Source organism: Anguilla rostrata, chromosome 6, assembly GCF_018555375.3.
Source record: "Anguilla rostrata isolate EN2019 chromosome 6, ASM1855537v3, whole genome shotgun sequence".
Classification (NCBI taxonomy): Eukaryota; Metazoa; Chordata; class Actinopteri; order Anguilliformes; family Anguillidae; genus Anguilla; species Anguilla rostrata.
In genome coordinates this window covers 44347912-44362509 of record NC_057938.1, presented here as the reverse complement: position 1 = coordinate 44362509, position 14598 = coordinate 44347912, and the positions used below count along the sequence as shown (strand labels likewise).

Genomic DNA, 14598 nt, shown 5'->3' with positions numbered 1-14598 from the left:
GCAGACACCATGGGAGACTAAAATGTGGCCTTTGATACAACCACTTGCTCACATTACGCAGTTAAATACGCTGCAACAAGTACCTCCTTCCTCTTGACATATGGGTGTGTGTGTGTGTATATATATATAGAGAGAGAGAACGGTAGAGAGGGAATACATATGAATGTTAAAAGGAGATGCTGGGGAGGTGCTATAATTTAGGAGGTGCACGACTGCTATTTGGTGAGCAGAAATATCCTTTGTTTTCATTCATCTTTTTTTCATTTGTACAGACTTGAACGCTGAAACAAAATGAACATTTAAAGAAAAACAGACACAGCATGTTGGGGTGGTCAAATAGGTTTTAATTTCAATTTATTTGGGGGGGTTTGTGTATATGCATACGTAATGCATCCACATGAACATACACAAACCACACAGCTTTCCAATTATTATATGGGATATAAGCATTCTTCTTTTAGAGATTTTTTAAAAACTGGAATGTTTAATAAAACCATTGTTGCAACAAAAGTTACTTATTTTTGGTACTGAATTATCTTTTCTCCATCTGCGCAGTTCAACTAGATGAAAAAATAGCTGCCTGTCTTTTTTATATTTGGTGGGGAGGGGGTGTTCAATATAAATGAGCCTCAGTCAATTTTAGAAAATACTTTTGTGGACACTGTTATTGATAACACTCTATTTGTCAAATTTCTCCTGTTATTACATGGATCTCACTGTTTTTTACATGGAAAAATAGCGCCAGTTTACAACAACAAAAAAATGTATAATAATTTAAAGATTTTTTTTTCTCCAGGCAGTTTCATCCGTGATCAAGGATTCTTGATTTTTTTGAGACGTTCACATTGTCGCTTCAGCTTTTTGGACTCCCCTGAGACTGCCGCATGGAGCGTGGGGATTCACTGCAGTGCATTCAGGCGATAGCAGCCATTCATAGTGGCCCGGGGTTCACAAAACCACGGGGGCCACAATTTGCTGTAAGCTCTAAACTCAAGAACTTGTGTTGGTTTTCACTCATGTGCAAATGTGTAAGAAAGACAGCCGTTTCTTACTTTGTGCGCCCTGATGGGTATTGCTGTCTAGCGATGGAACAGTATATAAAGTGCACCAACTCATGGTGTACATGTGTTTAGCTTCAGTAACAAAACTATACTTTTTGTTAAAATAACATGAAAAATATACACAAATATTACATGTTTTTACAATATTTACATTTCACACAAGTTCATTAAAAATTCATTTAAACGCACCAAGGCCGCTGTTCCGCACAAATGCGTAAAAATCTAACTACAGTCCAAAAACGAAACTTTATGTTGCAACATGGTTTGTTTCCAGTCGTCTTCAATTGTTCTTCAGAGCCAATTTTCAACAAGATGTATTTTTTTACCGATTCCAATTTTTTAACATATGACTTCCTAAACCGAATTCATGGCATTGCCTGGACCTTCAGCAGAGTCTTTAAATGGACAGTCATTTGCTCTCGACTGTTATCGGAATGTACGGGGGCTTTCTCTCCCATCCAATGGCTGGGCGGCTTTGGCAGAACACTGGGGGAAGGAGGTTCGCTGAACTTTGCTCCAGCGTAGGTCTTCTCGCCGTCTTTGAGGTTTTCTTCCGTAGGCTCGGCTGGGCTCACATTCACAATAGTGACACTGCCAGTCAGGTTCAAAGGCTTTTTTCCCCCTCTGCGGTAGAGCTCGAGGGGCGACGAAGGCTTCTGGCGGCAGCTGTTGTCGTTTCTCTTGCCTGATGGAACGCTACCAAGTGCATTACTGTGCTTGTTCTTCTGGCAGCGAACATTCAGGTTCTGGCCAGTATGCTCGTGCTTATTGAAGCTATGTAGGGGCTGGCCACCTGGCTGAGACGCCTTTTCACCTCTCCCAGTCTTTGTCTTCAGCAGCTGAAAAGAATCGAGAAAGAAAACGTAGAATTCAATTACTTTCACAGTTGCAATGATTGTATTTGTGACAAAGACGTTTTAGTATTGTAACACTGATTTCACCATAACAAATAACATGCTTGATCATGTAGTGCCATGAAACCTATTTGGAGAGTTCTGTGGATCTACATTTACTAAATGTTGCGTTTCTAGGCGCACCGGTCAGCTGTATGGTCTGTTATGCAAACACAGACGAATTGGCACGTAGCCATCGTTACTGAATGCCTTCATGAAGAACAGCCTCTTCCGCACGTTCGCCCAGGATAAACCAGCCTCCGAAAACACGCCTCCCGACTTTCTGCGCAGAAGACTGGTAGAACACCGCAGTATTTGCTGTTGCCAGGTGCAAAGCCCAAGTTCTATTGGTTCAGCCAGACGTCGTCATATTTTCCATCGTTGAGGCATACAAACTTGTCCAGTTTCCGCCTTCATCTGACGCTGGTATGCTAGCTAACCCAGTGCACTACATAATGTAGACTGTGATAACCACATTTGTTGACTGTGTTTATCAAATCTAACATAGCTAGTTAACTGGCGTTCTTTCTTTAGTTTAACACTGCCTGATAGCTATAGCCAACTGACCCAATTCTCCTTTTCTGTGAGAACAGAAGCCCCAATTCGTTCTTCAATGTTTCATTCACCGTAATGTTGCTGAAGAATGTTTAGTTAACGTTCAGCGGGACGTATAAAATGTACGTGTACTTCCAATGTGCTAGATTTTATGCCAGAGAATGAAGATACAATTACAGAGCTGGGTGTTACCTATATATTGGAAGGTAAACAGCTTGCTAACCAGATACGCTTACCGTCGGTGCGTCATTACGTAATTACACATCTTGTTGTCAAAACGCTAAGAAAAGCGAAATACAACTAATGACAAATCCACCCATCTATTCTCATCGCTATCCACACAAAGTATATTTGTAGTATGCTAGCGTTACTTTAGTCGATTAATCGCCACGTTATATACTCAGAATATTTTGGGGGAAATTACCTCTTTCTTGGCTCCCTGTTTGAGGTGGTGGAGTGTTAATACCGTGGTCTGTGTACGAGTAGCAGCAGTCTCTGCGCTTGACGATACAGGGGGTTTTGATCCGGCTACAACCGTGTTGTTGTTGATGTCTGTGAAGCGTGTGGGGTTGCTCCTTAGCACACCGGGGTGTTTTGGATGTTGCTGTGGGCAGTGATGGTGTCGCCCCTGCAAACCCGCTGGAGACGAACGGAATCTCCTGCCTCCTTTCTTCAGTAGAACTTGCCTTGTTTTGTTCAGACTGGCCCCTGCATGATGCGATGTCAAACCCGAGGGCTTGTTGTTCTTGATATTGTCGAGGTTTGATTCGATACGCTGAATGAGTGTTTCCCCAAGCATGACTGCAATGTCGTTATGAGAGAATAATACATTGACTAATGCGAAATGAAATTTAGTTAACTGGCTATCGTCACTTGACAATCGATAACCAAATTCAGTCCCTTGCACCAGAGTTCACGTTAACGCAGCTAACCAAAAGCTGCGCAGTCTTCCAATCTTCTTTCAAGTTGGTCTACTTCGGGTGTCCAGAGATTCAGGTGTTACCGTCGGTTACTGGGAGTGATTCTCAAAGTTTTGAGATGGCGCAGGAAAGTGCATGAAAATGGCGCAGCAGCCACTTCCTGGTTGTGAGCAGAGGAGAAACACACGCCCCCAATTCCACACAAAGGGGAATGGAGAACGAGAAAATAGTTAGGAAATGATATTTCCTTTATCGTAATCCAGGTTTTATATTAATATTAATATCAAATAAAAAAAGCAAAAGTTAACTCGGTAGGTTATGTTGCGAAAGAAAGTTTTTTTCCCCCGAAACGTTGGCTGAAGATCTTTTTGCTAACGTTACTTGGCTAGCTAGTAATTTGTCGACGAAAAACAGATGTGTCTTGATTTATACTTCTTCAAATTTCCCCTCTTGTGGACTGTGTTCGTCAAAATTAATCTAAAAAAAACACGATATTATATCCTTTCGAAGTTGGAATGGCCGTTTACTCTGCTTCTACTTCCCAGGCTGAAATAGATAAAATACCAAAGGAAATTGGTGAGCAGTCACAAAGACGACGGATTTGGTATCAAGAGCTCGAGAACGACTAAGCCAATCACAGTGTACAAGAAATTATGCGCCTCCCATATTTTGTAAACGTCACTAAATCTCCATACGTAAGGGTTAGGTACTTTCCAGACTTGGTACAGTATCGGTAAGAAAGAATTGTGCAATTGTCATCGACGTATAATGATGTAATATGTATATTACCCCAAAAGTTCCAATACAGACATGTTGTGTATGCTTAGACAAGTTTAGTACATGAGTATATCAGTTGTCCTGAACATATTTTCTGAGGGTATCATCATTCAACCAATTTCATATTACGCACACTCCTTTACGTTTTGTGTCGATGTGCAAAAACGTACGGTGACCGTTGCATTAGCCGCATACGCCCACATGTTGCCTTGACGTCTAATATTATTGTATTGCATTCACATATCCTACTGGGGATATGTCATATAATAATGTACAAGTTAACATTTTAGTAACCGGAAATTAGGAAATGTACAACACTGGGTGACGTAAACATTAAAAAAACAAGACCGAAGATAAAGTATACAGGACGTCCAACATTTTTGCCGTTCAATATTTCCTTCTCAAATTCGTAATGTTTTGTCTTGTTGCTGCCAATGTCCTCCTTGCTAACATTAGTATTCAGAGCACACAATGGATCTAGCAGCAGGGAGGTCATGCTGTTTCTGCATCTCTGTTCTTGCTCTGCTTGCCTGGTTGGATAAGGCAATGAAAATCTGCTAGGCAACAGCTGCTGTCTGTGTTGCTGGGGGAAAATCTCATCACATGAGTTAGTGTCCTTCCATGTGATTGGCTCACATGGTAGGATGCAAACAAAGATTTTTGTTATATTTATTTATTATTTTTATGTAACTTCAACAAACAAGAGATACAGCTGTCTTATATTGATGCTGCATATGTGTATACAATTTACATTCGTTTCACAATATTAGATAATGGGGACACAAATGAGACTGAATAAACTGCCTTAAATTATGGATCTGCCAGATGACTTGAAATGTGATAACATACCAATAAAGATGTAGCTATCAGTCAAGCATGATGATCCTTGATCCCATAAAAAGTGTGACACCAGACTATGGCAACCTTGATGTAAAGAGCATAGAACTCAGAGGAAATGGCTTGTGTAAATACATTCCAAAAGCTGTGGTGCAGCATGAGTTCTCCCTCATCACTGTAAAGCACTGAGAATCTGGAAAAGTGCTGTATCAACGCAATTTTTCATTCATTCATTCATTCATTCATTCATTCATTCATTCATCCATTTTTCCACAGATTAAAATATTTTTATTATTTTTTAAAGTTTAAAGCATTTGGTGGATAATGATGTCCACATTATTGTGTCACATTTAAAAAATTGGTTTATTTTGATTTTCATCCATTATTCATTTACTTTGTATTGCTGGACTTGCTCATTGTAAGATTTTGATTCTAATGTTGGGACTGTCTAATGGGTGACTGCAAATGTGAATGGTGGCTGATGCATACATGCAAGACGGCAGGTATGTATTAATATCTTCCAAGGAAGTCAGTGTTGCTTTTCTGTATTAGTTTTTATTTCTTTCCCATTGACAATGCATCCATTTATTACATTGAACAAATTTAATTTTGCCTACATGACTACCTATATTTTGAAGGCATATTTGAAAATTGTTTTGCATAGGTAGCATCAAAATTAGTTGCCCAACATTTTGCATCACAAAACTGCTCAGCCCAAAAACAAATGCTCCCTCCTCTACAGCAGGCATGATACTGAAAGTAGTCTTTTTTCGCGGTGAAATTGCCAATTTACGAAAGGAAAACGTATTTAACAGATAACAATATAATGCTGTAACATGCCCTTACCATGTCATAAAGCCTAGCAATAAAAATACGAGTTACCACATTTAAAATAAGACCGCGATGTCCCCTTTGTGACCGCTTGATGTCAGACTTTTGATACCATCTAGCGGTACTTTTCAGTCATTGCAAGCATTGCACGGTAGAGCAGTGCACTCTGGGGAAAAAGTGGAGAATTTGATTGTAGTTCATTCATGGACACTGCGGTGGGTCCTTAGGAAAACGGGGGAGTTTGCTTAGATTTTAGTACACTGAACTTCCTGTAGTTAAACATCGACCTGGAAACCTTGCGTGACCACACTGGAACAGGGTGGGAACCCCAGGAGTCGTTTACATTAGTCTGCCTTATTTTAAGGCCCAGGAGCCGCGGATCACAGGAGTACAACAGCCCGCCATAGAGGGGGGCTCCTGGGGACGTCTCACCAATGCAGCGCTGATCGGTTGGGCAAGCTTTCGAAATTCGTGGATACAGTACTTTCGCTGTGAGAACAGTTTTCAGGGACGATGTCACACTCCGGGGCTCCACCTCGGTGGCGTAATTGTCCAAGAAGGGGTCAACCTGTGGCAGGTGAATATATTGTACATAGCGTTAGCCAGTATTGACATGAGAAAGCTAACACCAGCAAGCTTTTGTGGCGTAGCTAGCGAACGGTAGCGCTAGCTACCCAGAGGTGAATGTGCGAACCCGGATTTGCAAAGTATCTAGTCAAGCTAACGTTAGCATGTTAGCTAGTATTGTTTTTACGACGTGATGTGTGCATATGTGTTGAGCGGTTAAGTGCACATAACGGCGAGCGATCTGAGACATTTCAGGTCATTCCAAACGGAAGGGTCAATAATATGCAGTCGGTCGCGCACATTTTGAATAGGTAGTAATGGTCGCTAAGTAGCTAACGCTAGCCTTGAAGCTGATGTTAGCCAGCTAAGCTAGCTCGCTATATGCGTCACGTGTCATAATAAATGTAGCTAATGTTGACTAGCTATTCATGTTTAACTATGGAAACTGTTTTGAAAACATGACATGCAGGATAAGCCTCCAGTGTTGTGTGAATGTATGCAGGAGACAAGCGATACAACATGTGGCCGGCTAGCTAGCTAAAGCAAGTTTTCTGGCCGCTGAAAAATGACGTTTTGTTTACATTGTGTCACCCAGTGAAACTAAAGCCACTTACTCGCCAGAAAGCATACCCAGATATTTTGTTGTAATTTCAGCCACGAATGAACTGTATATGCATATAATTATGAAATTCTTTCTTGTGAATTTACACTTAATGTGCATATAGTTTTCTATGTGGTAATGGTGACAGGGTTGTACGTTAACTGACTGGTTAATCTAATTTCTTAGGTAAATTCTTGCCAATGAAAACAATGTTGGGCCCAAATTATGATGAACTGGTACCTGAGGAATGCCGGTTCCACCCCAGTATGTTGTCCAATTATCTGAAGAGTCTGAAGGTAAATCAGTATATAGTTGAAACAGCATTGTTTCCTAGGAATTTAAATGTTCAATGATACTTAAAAAAAAAAACCTTGTATACAGTTTAAATACTCTGTAACCATAGGCCAGTATTTTATTGTCAGTGAATGTATTTACTAAGCAGATAACATTTTCATAAGTTAGGCCTTTAAGTTGTTTTACGTCAGCGTATTCTGTAACCCATAAGATACAGCTTGACTTTGTTGATTGGACAAACAATGGACGTATACATATAGAGAATAGGTATCAAGCTACTGTAGTCTAAATCTAATGGGGATATAATATTGTTTTGTCTTTGATTACTATGTGGTGGGGCCTCCAAAATGCACTTCCTGTGGTAGCTGCAGTGGATTTCAGTTTATTGGCTTGTAATGCTACAATTATGTTGTACTTTCAGGTCAGAATGGGATTGCTCATCGATTTAACGAACACAACCCGATTTTATGACCGAAATGAAATCGAGAAAGAAGGGATCAAATACGTCAAACTTCAGTGTAAAGGGTAAGCATTTCTGTAGTGAATTAGGTCAGGATGCTGCAGTGTGTTATCGACAGATTTGGGGACCTTGTGTTTAAAAATACATTTTGTTGGGGTATTCTAACTATTTTCAAATAACACTGGAGAAACAATTAAATTTTGTAAGAACATTCTCCCATAATAATAATAATATTATTATTATAATGTCTTCCCAAATGCTTTTCTCCAGATGCTATTTGAAATATTTCAAATCCTGAAGTATTACAAGTATTTTCAAATTGAGGTATTTCAAAGCTGATCCTCTGGCTTTCTGGAAAAGTTGTAGCAGTTCCTACCTGGCATTTAGCAAGTTAACAACCGAGTACCTTCATGTGCCTGTATCCAATGCTCCTGTGAAGCCTTCCCTTTTCAGTGTTGAATCCAGCAGCTGGGCACAGTTACCCCAGGCCTGGGCATATCAAGGCTTGATTGGGCCTTATGCTTTTCCCCACATTACTTCAAACTTAACGCTGGCTACAGGCAGGGTTAAGTATAGCTTAACACCCTTACCTGAGGTCCACTGGCCGTCTCGATCATTCAGCAGGCAGAGAGGGCTAAGGGTGGGGCTATGGGATAGAGCCGGATTATTGTTGCTTCCGTGCCAGAGCTTTCTCCCAAATTGTTTTTGCCGCTTTACCATGGTGTAATCTGGTTTTCTTTTGACGTGCAGGCACGGTGAATGTCCATCTACAGAGACCACGGAGATGTTCATCCGGGTGTGTGAACACTTCATTGAAAAGACCCCCACTGAACTAATCGGTAAGGGCAGCGACTCTTTCAAGTTTTTATCTGAAAGTGGCAATGCCACTTCCTGTGTTCTGGGTTTTGGGGTCTTTATTATATTGTTGTTCAGTTCATTGGCCAAATGTATTATTTTGCATATAATTTTTTTAGTGCATGGAAAAGGTTTAAAGGGTGTATGAACTAAATTAGGCAGTGATGTGCAAAGGTGGAATGAGTTCCAGTAACTTTCAAGAGCTGCAGTTCAAATTGCCTCCTCAAGTACACGTGCAACAATTTGGAATTCAATAACTTGTTAAATTACACCTGCCACAATTTCGGCTTTCAACGACACAGGGCAACTTAGCTTTTACATGCACTGTCCTTGATGTATAACAATGTATAATTATAATGACAGAGGCTTAGGGGCAAATTGAATGCATCTACAACATATTATGCGGATAACCTGTCTCAGTCTTGAAGTTGCCACTGGACTGGTGAGTTAATTTGAGAGGAGTGAAACAGGCTAGACGTTTATGCAGAGCACTTTCTGCTTTAGCAGGCAACACATTCTGTCAGTTCATATGTATTGTAAGCCGCTTTGACCTTGCATGAAATCCATTTAATAAAATCACTTTTAAATGATAGAAGATAGGCATGCTTCACACAGCTGAATTCAAAGGTTATACAGATGGGGAAATTATACAGCATGGATTTATTAACTGCCAGTGTCTGTTGCATATGACTTTGTTGTATATCTTTAGCCCTGCTGCTCTCGGTTGGGCTGTACTGGATTTGTATTTGAATGCTCCTTTTGTTCAAGATTTAAAAATGAGAAAAACATCCCTTGCTTTGAACTTGCATGTGTGGGAATGAATTCTTGACTTTTGGGAATAGATAGATACCACAGATGATTTATGTATCAGTTAATGTGCTGTTGAGAACTGGAGGCCCTCTGCGTGAGTAGGGCCATTGTGTGTGCTGCCACCTTGTGGTGACACTGAGACTGGCAGATACGACCTCATCAGGATCTAGTTCAGTGATGCCCAATCATGTGCCATTGAGGGCTAAGAGTATGAAGGCTTTCATTCAAACCGATCATTACACCTGCTGATTTCACTAATTATCACACCTTCAACCTGAGAGGAAGAACTAATCAGTGAAATCAGGTGAAGTGATTGGTTGGAATGAAAACCTGCATACTCTCGCCCCTCCATGGCACATGATTGGGCACCACTGATCTAGATGAAAGCATCCATAGATCCTGGGAGTTTATCTCCAGTTAATATATGCATGTAATTACTGTCAAGTCTCGCTGGTGAAAGTGTGTATGTGTAAATTAAACACAGGGGATTGTGTTTATGCGATTATTCTTTGTGAGAGATTGTGTATGAACTGAGATATGACACAATACGTAGTTTAAATCTATGTCCTCATTGCACAGGGAACAAATTAAGACTTAAATTTATATGATTGCTTTCTATATTTTAACGTGTTGCATTTCAGTTTCACATATATAGGATAGATTTATGAACTGAGATATTGCACAGTATAAATATAGAGTTTAAATGTATGCCCTCATTGTAAAATGAATAAAATAATGCCTACATTTATATGAATGCTTTTTAAATTTTAACCTGTTGTATCTAAGTTTCATATTTCTTTAATATTTTTAAGGCACTTCTTACAAATACCTACAAAATATAGAAGCCTGTTTTCCTATTTGTTTTGACAAACAAGACTTTTTTAACAATGTGAAATGGGGCTTTTTATGCAGATACTCTAAGTGCAGAGTTCCTGTTGATAATGAACAGTTCATGAATTATTCCTCCTAGCTGCTAGAAAAGGTGTCAGCTTGCAAGTGGAGTGTGACATTATGATAGAGAAGCAAGCCGTTTTGGCAGTGCGGCGTTAGCTAATTTTCTAGCTACCTAGAAATTCATTATATATTGTCTTTGAGTAATTATCTTCTGGAGATAATTACGAAAGTCTTATTCTACAATGATCTCCATACTGGTTTTTTTGGCTTTGTATTCCACAATTTTAGATTTGTAATCAAACAATTCTTATGGTTAAAGTGCACATTCCCAACTTTTATTTAAGGGTATTTTTTAAATACACGTTGGTTTCACTGTGTCAAAATTAGAGCCCTTTTTATGCATGATCCCCCTATTTCAGGGCATAAATCAGTCATGTTTAATACTGTGTCACATATCCTTTGCATGCAATGCCTGCTTGAAGTCTGTGACTATAGACATCAGGTGCTGAGTATCTTTCTGATGATGCTTTGCCAGGCCTGTGCTGCAGCCATCTTCAGCTCCTGCTTGTTTCAAGGGCTAGTTGCCTTAAGTTTTCTATTGAGCATAAGAAACTCATGTTCAATTGGATTCAGTTCAGGTGAATGACCTAGCCAGTCAAGAATTTTCCTGTTTTTGGCTTTAAAAAACTCCATTGTTGCTTTAGCAGTGTGTTTGGGATCACTAATGTAGGATGAAGTGCTGTCCAATGGAGCATTAGGCTGAACTTTAGCAGATGAGATGCTTCTGTATGCTTAAGAATTCATTCTCCTGGTGCTATCAGCAGTTACATCATCAGTGAAGACAAGTGAGCCAGTACTTGTGGCTGCCATACATGCCCATGACCTTCACATCCCCTCCACCATGTTTCACTGATGAGGGGGGGTGCTTTGCATCTTGGGTAGTTCCTTTTGACCTCCACACTTTGCTCTTGCCATCAGTCTAATACAAGTGAATCTTTGTCTCATCTGTTTATGATATCATTTTCCAGAACTCTGAAGGCTCTTTTAGGTACTTCTTGGCAAACTGTAACCTGGCCATCCTGTTTTTGCAGCTAACTAGTGGTTTGGTCTTGCAGTGTAACTTCTGTATTTCTGTTCGTGAAGTCTTCTGCAGACAGTAGTCATTGACAAATCTACGCCTGCCTCCTGAAGAGTTTTCTGATCTGTCAGACAGGTGTTTCAGAGTTTTCTTCATTATGGTGAGAATTCTTTGGCCACCAACTGTAAAGGTCTTCCTTGGCCTACCAGACCCTTTGCAATTACTGAATTCACCAGTGCTCTCTTTCTTCTTAATGATGTTCCAAACAGTTGATTTAGTTAAGACTAAAGTTTGGCCTATGTCTGTGAATTATTTATCAGCCTATGGCTTCCTATTAATCATAATGGCTTCCTTGACTTTCATTGGCACAATTCTGGTCCTACTGTTTACAGACGTCAATAACATACTCCAGAGGAAATCAGAAGCCTAGAATTAAGAGTAGCTACTGAAAACTCCCTTATACCTGCACTAAGGAGGCAATTTAACACGCCTGAATAATCAGAAACACCTGTGAAGCTATTTGTCCAAAACATTATGGTGGCCTGAAATAGGGGAGACTATGTTCAAAATGTGCTGTAATTTCTATGTGTGAAACCAAAATGTATAAAAAATATAATTTAATAACAGCAGAGTAACTGCACTTTAACAACATGTGATTTGTTTCTTTACAAATCTAAATCTGTCGAGTACAGAGCTAAATAAAGACAAAAATGCCTTTGTCCCAAACATTATGGAGCTCACTGCGGGTGTGTGTGTGTCTGTGTCTGTTGTGCTTCAATGTATTTTTCATCAATTTGAACAGTGCAGTGTTTGTTTATAAAACAAAGATATTTCCACATTTGCAAGGACTAACAGGTACCACATATTCAAATAAATGAAAATCCATTAAAAAAACAGAGGTGTGAGCATCTCTGCGAATGCTTCCCTTTGAAATGAAGGAGAATTCATTCTGCTTTACTGAACAACATTGGCTAATTGAGAGAATCAGGCAGTGAAACGTCGGACATCTATATTTTCCTTTTTACAAGGCGCACTGATAATGCTTGGTGCATCAGACACCTTCTTTAGTTCTATTTATTTCCCCCCCTTTGAAAACAACTCTAAGTGCCTTTGGAAATGCATTGAAGTAATTAGACGTCCTTTAATGGGTAAGCAGGGTCCATATATTTCCATGTAGCCGCTTGTTAGCAGTTTTTCTGTTGCTCTGGAGTTAATCAGCAGACCAAAGTGAAGATAGAATGTCACAGCTTGCCTATAAAGGCTGCTCTTTGCAGCAAAACCAGAGTGCCGCAAGTACACGTTATGTAACATGCAAATAAGAGTAGCATGTGCCGCACGCATTGAATAATGCTTCTCCTGACGGGCGGGAACGCCAGCTTTGTTGGTCTGTAACAGGGGAACGACGGGACGAAACATTGTTTTTGTTCCAGCCGCGTTGTTGTTGTTGCTGGCACGTCTTCCCCCCTTCCTCCGCGGGCTTTTACGAAGCCTTTCCCCGGCGCTGGCGCTAATGCTCTGAGTGCTTATTGATCTGTGTCAGTCTGAGCCCTTTGACCGTGCGGCGAGATGCGCCTCGGCGAGCTCTGCTGCTTTCGCTGTTCGTTGCAACTGAAATATCCACTTTGAGGGCCGGCGTCTGTAGTTATTAGGCAGGGTACAGTGACCGTGCTAAAGGGACATTAGGACCGTATTTAGGCTAGAGAGCACATCCCTTCAGCTCTTTAACCAGCTTTAACCAGCCCGGACGAGAGCCTCATAAAACACTGTTATCATATTGTTGTCATTATGTGTGATACAAGGAAATTATACCGCCCTCATTCATGTGGACGCAAATTTACGCCATTTAGACACGGTGCGTAATTAATTTGACTTGATGGCAGGATTTTCTTTGGAAAAGCGTGAACGTTGTGTCGAGCACTAGGTGGCGCTAGAGTAACACTGCAAGTGTGTGTGTGTGCGTGTGTGTACATCGTGAATGCTTGTTATTCTGGGCAAATCTTCATCCCGCTGAAACGAGAGGCTTTTGTAGCCCCATTTTTCATATATTGCTCGACTGTCAAAGTATAAAAATGGGAAAAATATATTTGAAACCCTCTCTATATCAATACAAGAACAATAATATAAAATAATTACATTTTTTTCCTTTATTTCAACATGGAAGGCATGGAAAACAAGATGAAATTAAAAATCAGCCAAAGAAACGGTGACTTCCAAGGGACGAGGTCAGGGGTTTATTCCGCAGACGCAGCCAGAAAGAACTGTACGCGGTCACCAGCGACCTGTGGGTTTATCACAGCTCCTTCGAGTACCTTCACTGTGGGTTAAAGGAACAGTCAAAGCAAAGAAAGACTGGAGTTGAGGGTGGCAGTATGTCAGATGTCTGCGGGCTGGGCGCTGGACGGGAGGTGACTCCGGTCCATTTCTGCACCCAGGGGAGGGCGGGGGCGCGGCGGGGTGTCGGAGCTCACAGACGGGAGGACGGAAAGCCACAAATCCTCCGTATCGCCGCCGAGCAGGAGTAAAACTCCCGGGAGCGTAAAGGTAAAGGCCGCGGCAGAGCCGTCCGCCGCAGCCTCCCGATAGCTGGCGGCGCGGGCTTTGCGGCGCTTTGTCACCGGGCAGCCGTGCGGCTTCTGCTCAGCCCGCCAGCCGGAGAAGGTGTGGGGAAACGGGAGTGAACCGAGCGAGGCTTCACACTGGGCTTCAGACCGGCGGCTCGGAACGCAGCCCTTCGGCTGGCGCCTAGGCTGAAAAAGTTTCTTTGTTTTTTTTTTTCGTTCTACCGTGACATTTTCGTTCCGATTTCGTAAGTTCCGCCGCCTCGGAATTCAGCCGGGACAACTTCAGCCTCGGGCTCCGCGTATTTTTTTTTTTTTCTCCACGTCTAAATTTGTCGCGCGCATCGGCGGAGCTAAAAATGAACGCCGAGGGGAGGAATCATCAACACCCGCCCACCTGAATCAGACGGGCATTGATAAAAAAAAATCATGAAAAGGACATGAATAAACGATGAGGCGGGGAAGGCGAAACGCGGTGCGTAGGCTACGGGCGTCATCGCTCGCTAAGCCGGCTGCGAAGCGCAGATGCTCGGAGGGCCCGGCGCGCTTCTCGCCCGGCGCGCTAGCCTCGGTTAGCTCGCCGCTAACGAACTCCGCGGCTCTCTGT

The 14598-nt window shown here is 41.5% G+C and overlaps 2 protein-coding genes across 2 annotated transcripts in view; one reads left to right on the top strand and one right to left on the bottom strand.

Moving 5' to 3' along the window:
* Positions 1 to 323: 323 nt before the first annotated feature.
* On the bottom strand, positions 324 to 4052 carry pnrc1 (proline-rich nuclear receptor coactivator 1). Its single transcript, XM_064339936.1, has 2 exons — positions 2934 to 4052; positions 324 to 1900 (listed from the first exon to the last, which is right to left on the bottom strand). The coding sequence occupies exons 1-2, from the start codon at positions 3306 to 3308 to the stop codon at positions 1427 to 1429; spliced, it is 849 nt and encodes a 282-aa protein (XP_064196006.1). The 5' UTR covers positions 3309 to 4052; the 3' UTR covers positions 324 to 1426.
* Positions 4053 to 5612: 1560 nt separating this feature from the next.
* Positions 5613 to 14598, top strand: part of rngtt (RNA guanylyltransferase and 5'-phosphatase) — a 97910-nt gene continuing 88924 nt past the window's right edge. Inside the window, exons 1-4 of the mRNA XM_064339935.1 lie at positions 5613 to 6451; positions 7229 to 7338; positions 7758 to 7861; positions 8547 to 8635. Of these exons, the coding sequence (XP_064196005.1) occupies positions 6388 to 6451; positions 7229 to 7338; positions 7758 to 7861; positions 8547 to 8635 (367 nt within the window). The 5' untranslated portion in view covers positions 5613 to 6387. The remainder of the gene's footprint in view (positions 6452 to 7228; positions 7339 to 7757; positions 7862 to 8546; positions 8636 to 14598) is intronic.